At 37.5% G+C, this 11,844-nt stretch overlaps 1 protein-coding gene across 2 annotated transcripts in view; it reads right to left on the minus strand.

Moving 5' to 3' along the window:
• Positions 1-11,844, minus strand: part of GRM7 (glutamate metabotropic receptor 7) — a 921,273-nt gene that overhangs the window by 155,108 nt on the left and 754,321 nt on the right. For both annotated transcript variants that reach the window (XM_017874165.1, XM_017874164.1), the window contains exon 8: positions 5,549-6,484. In XM_017874165.1, the coding sequence (XP_017729654.1) occupies positions 5,549-6,484 (936 nt within the window). The remainder of the gene's footprint in view (positions 1-5,548; positions 6,485-11,844) is intronic.

Raw genomic sequence — 11,844 nt, forward strand, 5'->3', positions numbered from 1 at the left:
AAAAAAAAAAAAAAAAAAAAAAAAAAAAATTAAATAGTCGGCAATGTTATTTTCTAAATTAAACAAATTTTGAAAACTGTATTTCTATTGAAATAACAAAACAACATAACACAAAACAAAAGATAAGACTTACTCTACTCTCATATATTCTTAATGCTTAAAAAGTCCAATATAGCTTTCAAATTTGCTCCATCTTTTCCAATCCCTTAAGCTTTCTTCAAACCAGTGCCATCTTTTGTCAAATTATTATAATAGATACTCAACTAGTTTTCTTACCTCCAGCTGCTTTTCACCCTCAAGCACTATTTCTAAAATTCTCATTTCAAAATACCCTATGCTCACATTTCTCCCACATTTAGAAATTTCTGCTGACTCTTCATAGCTTCAAGGAGAAAATTCAAACAGAACCCTTCACAATTTGGCTTTGCTGCTTTTTACCATATCTTTGCCTTTGCTATAGAGTCCAGCCCTACGAAACGAGAGGGTGGTGGAATTGCATCAGAGGAAAGATCATGCAGAATTCAACAGACACATAAGTCAATAATTCCTCTTAAGGTAGAACAGGTATTTCAGCTTACAAGCTACAATATTTTAAATTAACTTGACCCACTATATGGAAAAGATGTGACTCTTGCCAAAAGTTAATTTGGAATTCACATTATTCCAAAATTTGCACATAAAATGATGTTTCATTAATTCTGATTATACTCTCACATTTTATAAGACTCAAAGTCCGTGTAAGTGCAATCTGTCTCTTCTCTATGTGCTATGTGTTGAAAACACTGTCCCTCACTTTTTAACATGTAATATAATTTGTTACTACATTGTTATGCCACTTTTTCTGCCTCTAAATTTTAGTCCACTTGTCTTATTTTCTGTGAAGCTCCTTCTCCATGTGCCTGTCCTTCATTCTTTGTGCTACAACTGTCATATTTCTCACACTTATTCAGTGTTTGTTTGAAGACCTGCGTTGACCATTAGTGTATGAGTTCCTAATGGAAAAGAACACTGTTTTATCTCTGCATCACAGTCCTTAACAGAGTACCAGGGGCACAGTACATGCATTGTAAGTTTAATTACTGAAATACCATGAGAAAAATTTAAGCAAATCAAATAGTACAGAAGCATAAACTAATATATAGCTTCCTAAGAGAACCAGGGCTGCTCCTTGCTGTATGGCATTTGGCAATTTAACAAAAAAGGTTTGTAATCAGAGACAAAACCAACAAGAATTAAAGCACACCCCAATTCCCTGACTATTCTTTAAGTAGATTAATCTTTATGAAAACTATCATTGGTTTTCACACAATGACAGCAAACAGCTGAATGGGAAGAAGTATCAAGAATCCGAAACTAAATCAGAAATAGCAATGGATTTCAAATTCCAGTTCTGATTTGTTAATAGTCCTTATCTTAAAACTGTATAGAAAAAGATTTTAAGACCATACTAGAGTACACGGGAAGTGTGTCATAATTGATTAGTGATGTCTGCCTCGGGTATGGATGGAGAAACATTTATCTACCTGCCAAATATTTCTGATCCTTGTATTAGTTCTGGGCAGATTTTACTTTGTGTTCAGATTCTGAGGGGCTATCTGTTACATGCAGAAGATCAAGAGTTCTTGGTCTATATTCTCAGCCTCACTAGAAATACTGCTGGGGAACACCACTGTCTACCTATTCTACTGGTATCTCTGGTCCCAAGACCAGGGACTTGGTTCTGACTTTTTAATGGTCTCTGGCCCAAGCCTTGGGACTGATGCTTCATTTAGACATTCTAATCTTTGACTTTGTCTTTGACTGTGGATTAGTGTCTTTCTGATCTCCTGGTTCCTTGATTTCTGGACCTTCGCTTTGCTTGAAATGGGAGTTAATTGATTCCCAAAGGTTCTGAAGTTAAGAATCAAGTAAATATTTACAGGATGTCTTCTGTAAATGGGAAGAAAGTAGTAAGGCTTTTAAAAAGTATGGTTGGTGTCCACTGGTATTTTTCCAGCAAACTTGAAAAGTGAATAGTTCTATGCCCCATTCTAGACCTGTCGAATCAATAGGGGATTACAGGGTTGGGGAGACATGTGATAATTTGTTAAATTCCTCAGGGGATGATCATGAACATGAACACAATTTGAAGAACCACTGAGGTAAGAACCCTGAATTGGCTCAAAGTTTGCCTATAGTTGCCCCAGTTCGGTCACTTAGTGACCAAAGTCTCCAGTGGAAATCAAGTTACTTAAGTTTTGTAATGTACTCTGGTTCTGTTATAGTATGCACAGAAAAGTGGCCTATGGGTGCCATTTTAGAGGACACAATTCTTTCTTCAAACTACTTTCCTTTTTAGCAATTTTCTCTGCCCTTTAATTGCCTCAATCTTTTTCTTTTTCCTCTTCTTACCATCCTCCTATCTAAACAAACACACTTGTACACAAAGGAAGACCTTTGAGAACCTATGATCCCATTCCTTGTGTATCAAGATCATTTTCCCTTTGTAGAGTGACATCGCACAAAACATGTCTCCCTGCCTGTGTATAAGGATATGTTGACTTACCTAGAAAGCTCTTCAGGCAATAACTGGCTACAAAGCTCCAGATGAACATATCATCTATAGAATTTTTCAGATTTTGACGGGGTAGGCTGCATGTTCCCTACCTGAAGCATACTTCTTTTCCTAGATGTGCAACTCTCTGTATAATACAAACACAAGGCAAGCTTTTGCTTTTTATAGAAAATATTCTAGTCCTCAACAGATAGTGCCAGAACAAAATAATGGGATGTTATCACATCACATTGGGCCAGCCAGCTTCCACTGTGCTATTGATGTACCAGTTTTAGTGTGTTCTTGCATCATTACATCACCTAAATATAATTCCTGAAGCTGGAATCATTCCTTTGTGGTTAAAGTTCACCACTTCCATCCCTGGCCAAGTGGTAAGATGCTCATTCTGGAAGTCATGGGGTTAACAACGATAAAACAAGATAGCAGTAGTCTCCCATATCCTCCTTAACAAAAGCAAAATAAACTTCATGGGGTTAATATTTTGCAAAATAAAAAATAAAAAAAATAAGGAAAAGAACACTGCTTGCTCTTTATGTTGTGCTAATAAATTTGACAGAAGTTTTTACAGATATTCCTAGCATAATCAATATAAGTTCAATTTCTTGAAACAGTAAATTGTTATTACTGAACTCACTGCCTAATCTTATTTTTCCTGTTATAACTCTTTGATTTAAAACACTTAAACTGTTAGATCTAAAGAAAATGAAAAGCTGTGATTGTGTAGGTTGCTGGCTTGGCAAAAATCCCTTCTGATGTGATCTCTTTGATAATGTGCCACTTTCCACATTTTAAATGCCATAGTTTCATGTCTACACGCTGGTATTTTCTCATTGGTTGTGCATGCTTCTCTAGCCATATGCCTATAAGTGGATGTGCATTTTCATATAATAACTTACTGTTCCCATTTGGCAATTCTGTGCCTTTAATTGTGTCAATCAACCACGTAAAATTTCATAACCTATTGAGAATACCCAAAGAAAAATATGTGCCTTCTAAAACTCTGGTATAAAAAGCACACTGCTTGAAGACAGCTTAAATTTCCCCACACTCCAATTCTACCAACCCATTGTTCTCTAGAACAACTAGAATTCAATTCCTGAAACCTTGTTTCAATTTCAGGTTTTTAAATGAATGTATAAACTATAACTGCGACTTTACTGAAAAGATCCATAATCATGACTAGAAATGAAAAATGAAATGGTAGAGACATATATTGTCAAACAGGCATTATAATCAGACTCATCTATAAAACCACTATAATTATTTTTCCTTTTTATATTCCTCAAGAATAAACTTATCGGAAAGGTTTTATGTCTTTAACCTGTTGCATGAGGTATTGAGTTGTTTTAATGACAAAATAATTACTATCTCCATAGGCTTTTATGATACTCATCATTCCCTATAAAAAGTTCAATAGTTATCAACTTACCAGCCTATATTTGGGGATTTTTTTTTTCTTCTCTCTATTGTATTTTACCACTCTAACTCATATTTTACTATTCCCTTGGCCCAGGAATACACAGAAGAAATAAAATGATATTCAAGTTGGTTTCACAGACAGTAAACATACATTATGAAATTGAAACATGCTACGCTTATTGAGCATATATTTTAGAAGAACTTTCTCTAAAATACTTTATGACTAAAACCATAATCTGGAACTATTCACTCTCCTTGATTTTAGATTCTGTGTGGCTTCATGAAATATTTACTTTTTAAAAAACACAGTTCAAAATTATAGCCCCTCTGAATTACACAATTTAGGTAAAACACATCTTTTCAGCTGGAAAACTAGATGCCATTAATCCTTTGTATGATTATATGGAGAATAGAGGTAACAAAGAAAAACTAGAGTAATCTAATTCTGGGATACACAGGTTGTTGTAAATTTTTAGACATTCTAAGTCAATCCTTGTTTTTCCCACTTAAGTCCCTGAATGTTTCAGAGATTTGTCCAAAGTAACATGGAAGCAGACTAGACCCCCGATGTCCTAACATCTAATCAAGCTATCCCTAGGCCCTCTTGTGCTAAGTATGTCAGTTGGAACTCTAGGTCACAGTTGTACTAACATGCCAGAGCTGCCTACATCCTGTGAAAGACATCATATCTTATCAGTATCAATATATTAGGGTTGATATTACATGAAACTATAGCCACGTGGGTTAGTATAGAAGTCAGATGTGTAAGAATCATGTCGGAATCTGCCATAGAATTGTCTAAATCAAAGATTCACAAGACTTATAACTACCTGGAAGGTGCATGTGAACTAGCAAATATGTTGGCCTCAAAGTTTCACAGCTTGATGACACTAGCTCTGCACCAAATATTGACTCTTTCTCTTTTAGAAAGTCACGTCTCTGATCTCACTATGAATTGCTGGATGTGATTAATGTCCATCTAGTTGTAGGAAGACTATGGTGAAATGCTAACCAAATCTTTCCTATAGTCACCCACCTGGGTATATATTGTGCATATACAACTGGGCAACTCTACTCTGTTGTAAAGCTTGAGTACTAGATGCAATGGACAGCAATAGCCTAGGTAGCCACTAGGAAGAGAGAGAGAGCATTTACACTGGTGATAATAATGACCATCACACACTCCCACCTGGAGGAGAAGGTACTATGCTCCTCTTTTCCTATCCCCGAAAAATATGTGGGTAAGTGGAGAAGGTGGGGAATAAATGAGTATGAAGGGTTATTTTAGATAGATTAGATAATTTTATACTAGATAATCTCTCATTACATTTAATAATTCTATAATTTAATATATTTGAAAAGGCTACATCTGGTTGGTTTCCAGTGGAATGAATGTGGCTCAGTTTTAGATTCGTAGAGCATTGAAGCCTACTAGACCTTGAACTGGTTCTCTACTCTTGGGAATACCATTCTGCATATAGAGAACTTCTTACTTTATACAATCAATTTGGTTTCAGTACTTACAAAAATCAACACATTTTCAAAAAACATGTTATGATGTGCATTTTCACTTACCTTTTCCGCTGATTGAGCGGTGCCAAAAAAAATTGGAATGAAGGCAAGCCATACTATACATGTCGTGTACATAGTGAATCCAATGGGCTTGGCTTCATTAAAATTCTCTGGTACACCCCGAGTCTTGATGGCATACACAGTACATGTGACCATGAGAAGAATGCTATATCCCAAGGAGCAAATGATTTGGAGATCTGTAATGTCACACTTGAGAACTCCTCTGGCTTGCTCAGGGTTCATTGTCTTATGTTCATCATAGTCTATGATGATGTTGGGTGGATCAACACCAAACCAAATGAAAACCCCTAGAAGCTGAACTGATATTAAACTGGAAGTGATTGCCAGTTGTGATGTTGGGCTTATGAGTCTGGGAGCTGTTACTGATTTCTTGCCCTGCTCAAATATACGATAAATCCGATTTGTTTTCGTCAAGAGGGCTGCATAACTGATGCACATACCCAAGCCCAAGAAAACGCGCCGGAAAGAACACACTGCCACATCAGGTTTGGCAATCATCAGGAAAGTGATGATGTAGCAAAGAAAGATGCCCGTCAAAAGAACATAGCTGAGTTCCCGCCCAGATGCCCGGACAATGGGCGTGTCATTGTAGCGGATGAAAGTGGCCATAACAAAGATGGTGGCAATGATCCCCAACATTGCCAGGAAGACAGGAATCACAGCCCAGGGGGAGTGCCACTCCAGTTTGATGATGGGAATATCTTGGCATCCGGTTCGATTTTCATTGGGCCTCTGGTCATAGGGGCAATGCTGGCATGTCATCTCATCAAACTGGTACTGGTAACCATCGCAAGGCTCACAGGTCCAACAGCAAGGAGTTCCTTTCTGTGTCTTCTTTCTCTGTCCAGGCTTACATGGTAGTGTGCACACTGAGGGAGGTATCTCTCGGACTCCTTTACCCCACTGCATGTCTTCTATCTGTAACATAAGAAATAAGAAGGTGAATCAGGCAGATTCTTCCAGAGAGTAGAAAAAGAACACCAGCAACAAACAGTACTCATGGCAAGTGACATTTGAGCTGTGATGAGGTTGAATTAGCTTTTCCTCAGCTTGCAAGAGTTACAAGTATGATTTGAGCCCATACCATAGGACTCCAGCATCCTCACTCTTCACCATTAGTGTGTTCTCAACATGCCACATCTTAAGAATTCCCTAAGGCGATACAAATTCCCTCTTTCCCATTCCTGACTTTCCAAATATGAACATCCTGAAAAAGAACCTTAGGGGCTGTATTTATAACAAGTGCCCAGAGGATTCTTGTGAGCAGATAAATTGAGAAAAACTGGCATGCAGTCTACTGTCTTCCCCTGGGTAATAAATGTAAATGTCCCCAATCAAGTAAAAAACAAAAACAAGAAACTATGGCAGTATGAAAAGCTACACTCACCTCCTTTGTTAGGTGTTTTATTTTTAAAAAAATGTTCTAAAATTATTTTGGATAATACTGCAGTGCTGGCTATCTTCCCTAAAATTCTGTAAGCATTACTGTCATTTTCACTGAGAACTTTTGCAGCAATGTTAATCTATTATCACAGGGGAGAAGTGGGGCTTACTATTGAAGGCTTTAATTGTATTAGACTATTTCCTATGAATTCAGGAATTATCTGATAAGAAAATAATGTGGTCTGGAAACCTTTCAAGGTTGGACATCCCCCATTTGCAGATGACATTTAGACTATCCTAGAGGAGAATGTATTTGCTTAATTGAAACATTGGTTTTTCTGGAGGGCAACATAACCAGCAGTGTTCTGAGAAATAATGGCATTAGAAACAACAGGAAACTTTACTATTGGGTGGAAATCTCATTAGAGTAGGCATCTCTCCTCTTTGCCAGCACAGCATCTGCTCTTTCTCTTCCCTGGTATCAGTTCCTCAGATTCCTTTTCCATGTGCTTTCGGTGCAGTTGAACTTACACTGAAGCTCTTGGGTTGTGCACATGACCCAGGCCTAACCAATTAGTATATTGTAGTGGTTCTCAAAATTGAGAATGCATCACAATCATATGGACTTATTACAATAGAGTCTGCAAGATTTTCTGATTCATCGGATCTGGGATGTGGCCTGAGGAATATGCACTTTTTTTTTTTTTTTTTTTTTTTTTGAGACAGAGTCTCGCTCTGTTGCCCAGGCTAGAGAGCACTGGCGCGATCTCGGCTCACTGCAAGCTCCAACTCCCAGGTTCATGCCATTCTCCTGCCTCAGCCTCCCGAGTAGCTGGGACTACAGGCACCCGCCACCATGCCTGGCTAAGTTTTGTATTTTAGTAGAGACGGGGTTTCACCGTGTTAGCCAGGATGGTCTCGATCTCCTGACCTCGTGATCCACCCGCCTTGGCCTCCCAAAGTGCTGGGATTACAGGTGTGAGCCACTGCGCCCGGCCAGGAATATGCATTTTTAACAAGATCCCAGGTGATGCTGCTGAGGATTGTTCAGGAACCACGTTAGTCAACTACTGATACATGCCAACCTCCTAGCCACAGAGATTGGGTCAGAGATGGCATAATTATGTCCCAGGTCATAGAATTTAATTTCATGACTTTTTCAGAGGTCACAGAGGATAAAAATATTTGTTTTCACTGGACTCAGAGTTTCTAGGATATAAGGTGGCTAGTGCTGATGGCTGAAAGAAGGAGTTTATTAGAGACAGAAGCCAACATAGAGGGAAGTTAAGTGGAAAGACAAAGATCGCTGGTGAGCTTGTTTGAGCTCCTGGATATAGTTATCCCTGAAGCAAGAATTTTCCTAGACTATGACATTATGTAAGCCAATAAATTTATCTATTTTAAAATACTTTGAACTTTATTATTATTACTTGCAACCAAGAGTCCTGAGCAATATATGCATGAAATAGTTTTAGTATTCACAAGTCACAAAAGATGTACTACCTCTGCAAGTTATTATACAGAATAATTCCAATTAACAATTAAGGCTGATTTTCCCCATAAGTAGTTAATTGAATTTTTAATACAATTGAACTAAACAATAGACTAGAAAGATACTGGAAAGTCTGAGACATGTTTTCAAGTGCATAATTTTAAGAGATAAAGGCAAAAGATAAATAATATATTGCATATTGGAATTTCAGTGTTGTGTTAATATACTGAATGAAATGCATAGCGGAGAGTGATTCTTCCATCAATGCTTGAATGTGAACTACGTTCAAATTCTGAATTGGATGTAGCTAACTCAGAAAAATAAAGGGCTCAGGAGTTAAACTTGGTAAAACAGCATAACCTTTTAATGGCTGAATTTAAACTTTAACCAGAGACCCAAGCATCTTCAGATGACTCTAGTGTGAACTTATTTTACCAAGCACACAACCCAAGTCAGCACTAATACATCGCTAACTATAAAGCACAATCTTCTCTTTCTCAATATGATAATTTTTGAGACAGTAAGTCACTGGAAGCCATCTCAAAGTCATAAAATTAGGGAAATAACTTATGACAGGAGAGAAAGATATGCATTAACTTTACAAATGTCAAATTTCAAGAGTTGGAAACTAAAAAAATTGCTGGTATTAATACAACAAAGATAAATACATTTGCCTGATTTCAACATTAGTGGTTACTAATGTGCCACATAATTAAACTTTATAGGAATACATGTAGGGCTCCTACAAATATATAAACAAATTATCATCATATGGAATACTTTAGAGCCAGTTTCAACTGCTGCCAACTCATTATTTTTCCCTTGGAATAAATTAAAATACCTGGCAATGCTGCACAGCTTTTTATTTTCTCAACTTATCCAAATATATACAAGAGCTGTAACCATGGACATCACACTGACTGATCACTTCATTTGTTTTCAATTTTCATTTAAAGCAGGTTTCAACTCAATTTAATCGTATATGTTAAACCAACAAAGATTCCTCCCGCTCCAGATGGACAAAAGTCTCATTTACTCCCTTTGCTAACAAAAATCATTATTGAAAATATAATCTGTGTCCCATGAAGGTACTGATTAACCTTTAAAAGCTATAGTAAATGAGAATTTTGTTAATATGATGTATATCATTTGTATATATCTACACCCATCCACACAGATACGCTGCCTTGTTTCATAAGAAACAATCAGCTGCAAATGCCCGTGGGTATCTATTTTAAAGGAAGATAATTATTTAATGCTATGAAAATCAAGTCTAATGTCAGTTTACTTTTCAAGAAGGCTAACAGGAATGTAAATTTCAAGTTTCTCCTAAACTCTGCAACAAAACTGTGTTTCAGTTAGCTGGAAAGCCAGATGTAAGGTGCAGAAAGATTAAGAAAAAGACTGACATGTTTATCATCTTCTTCATTAGAAGATGCAAGTTTACATTTCTCCATAAAGATGCATTTTCCCCCTGGACATCCAAGGTTTATGGCTTTAGGGTACCTGGTCTGCTTAGTAGGTGGCTCCTGGGGAAGGGCTCTTGAGATCCTAGCTTTTGGCAAGAGAACAGAACTTTACATCTCCATCTCATAGCAAAAATTGACACTATACATGTCAAATAGATTGCATAGACAAATGGATCAATAGTTTAGGCAAAGAGCAAATTATGCAGTTCTGGTCAAAGAAAGCAAAAATAAGCTACTTGTAGAGTCCTAGGAAAGTGCTTTTCATTCTTATACAAGAGGAACAAAGAACGAATATGCTATTATTAACTTAAAAAGAGAAACTCAGACAGACACGCTGTCTGGAACAAAAGATTTCATTTGGGAAGAGCAAAGTGTTGTAACCCGGGGTGTGCAGCACACCCAAGGAAAATTAAGACAAAGGAAAGACACCTACACAAATTGCTTTGAAAGAAAGGTCACTGGTCTCAGAAACTCACTACAGGAGGTGTCATTAGTTCACTGGGAGAGGTAGTCATTGGTAGGCAACTGTCCTGATCTGAGGTTCTTATCTGAAATACTGTAGGCCAGAGAAAATTCCTTTGAGAAGCTCTTCTTGCTGTTTGCAAGCTATGAGCAAGACATTCAGGGATGCAAGTATGTCAGCTTCTTTGTTATGGCCCTCACTAATTCTATTTTGGTTAGGGTTTTGACATGTGACTCTATTTTGTACTTCTTACTTTCACACTGCCTTCAGCCTTTGAACTTCGATTTGTGCATACATGATGGTTGGAGCTATAGTAGCCATTTTTCAACAAGAAAAAGACAAGCTGGCTGGGCACAGTGGCTCACACCTGTAATCCCAGCACTTTGGGAGGCTGGGGCAGGTGGATCACGAGGTCAGGAATTCAAGACCAGCCTGGCCAACATGGTGAAACCCTGTCTCTACTAAAACTACAAAAATTAGCCTGGCATGGTGGCAGGCGCCTGTAATCCCAGCCGGTCAGGAGGCTGAGGCAGAAGAATTGCCTGAACTTTGGAGGCAGAGGTTGCAGTAAGCCAATATTGCACTTCTGCACTCCAGCCTGGGCAACATAGCAAGACTCTGTCTCAAAAAAAAAAAAAAAAAAAAGCCTAAGACACAAAGCTCATATGCTGAGGATGGCAAAAAATAAAGAAGACAGAAAGACAGACTAAAAATAATTTACACCTCTGAGGGCAAAATTATGTCACCAACTGTCTTTAATGGCTAACCAGTTCTCCATGGGCCATCTACTAATTGTTGTCAAGCATTCTATCTAATACATTTTCTCTTATTTATGCATTTGGTACGTGCAAACCTTCTGAGTGTATCAGAAAAATTCACCAATAATTCAAGTTCTTACATGGATAGTAGGCAACTCTAGAAAGAAATGGAAGTTTTTGTCTTTGTCTCCTGAGAATGCTCAGAAAAGGTGTGGTAAAGTACTGAATTCAGAAAATAAGTTTTGACTCCATTGCTTCTGACTCAGACAGAATACAGAAAAAGCACCACCAGCTAAAGTTTTCTAGCACACATGTTGGGGGAAAAAATGGTGTCTGGCTCTAGTAGAGAGACAAAGCTACTCCACAAGGAATGTGCAGACCTTATAATCACTGGAATTTTAAAATAAAACTAAATTGGTTGCTGTCTTACTGCCAAACACAAAAACCAAAGAGATAGTTATAAACACCATTCAGGGCATCCATTTTTATGGAGAGGAGATCTGTTCCTTTCCCCACGCAGACACACTCTATCTAAAAGAAAATTTTATCACTTCAGGGATATATTTCTTGGTGAAATTCCATTTGCATATTTCCAAAGCTTACTCCATAGACCAAGCTGGCTGGTGCTTTTATTGCATAATTCTCTGCAATATTATTTTACTTGTTAGAACCTTAATAGAATGAGCTATTTAAAAAAAGAACTTTCTTATTAA

This window comes from Rhinopithecus bieti, unplaced genomic scaffold (genome assembly GCF_001698545.2).
Source record: "Rhinopithecus bieti isolate Rb0 unplaced genomic scaffold, ASM169854v2 scaffold_7049, whole genome shotgun sequence".
Taxonomy (NCBI): Eukaryota; Metazoa; Chordata; class Mammalia; order Primates; family Cercopithecidae; genus Rhinopithecus; species Rhinopithecus bieti.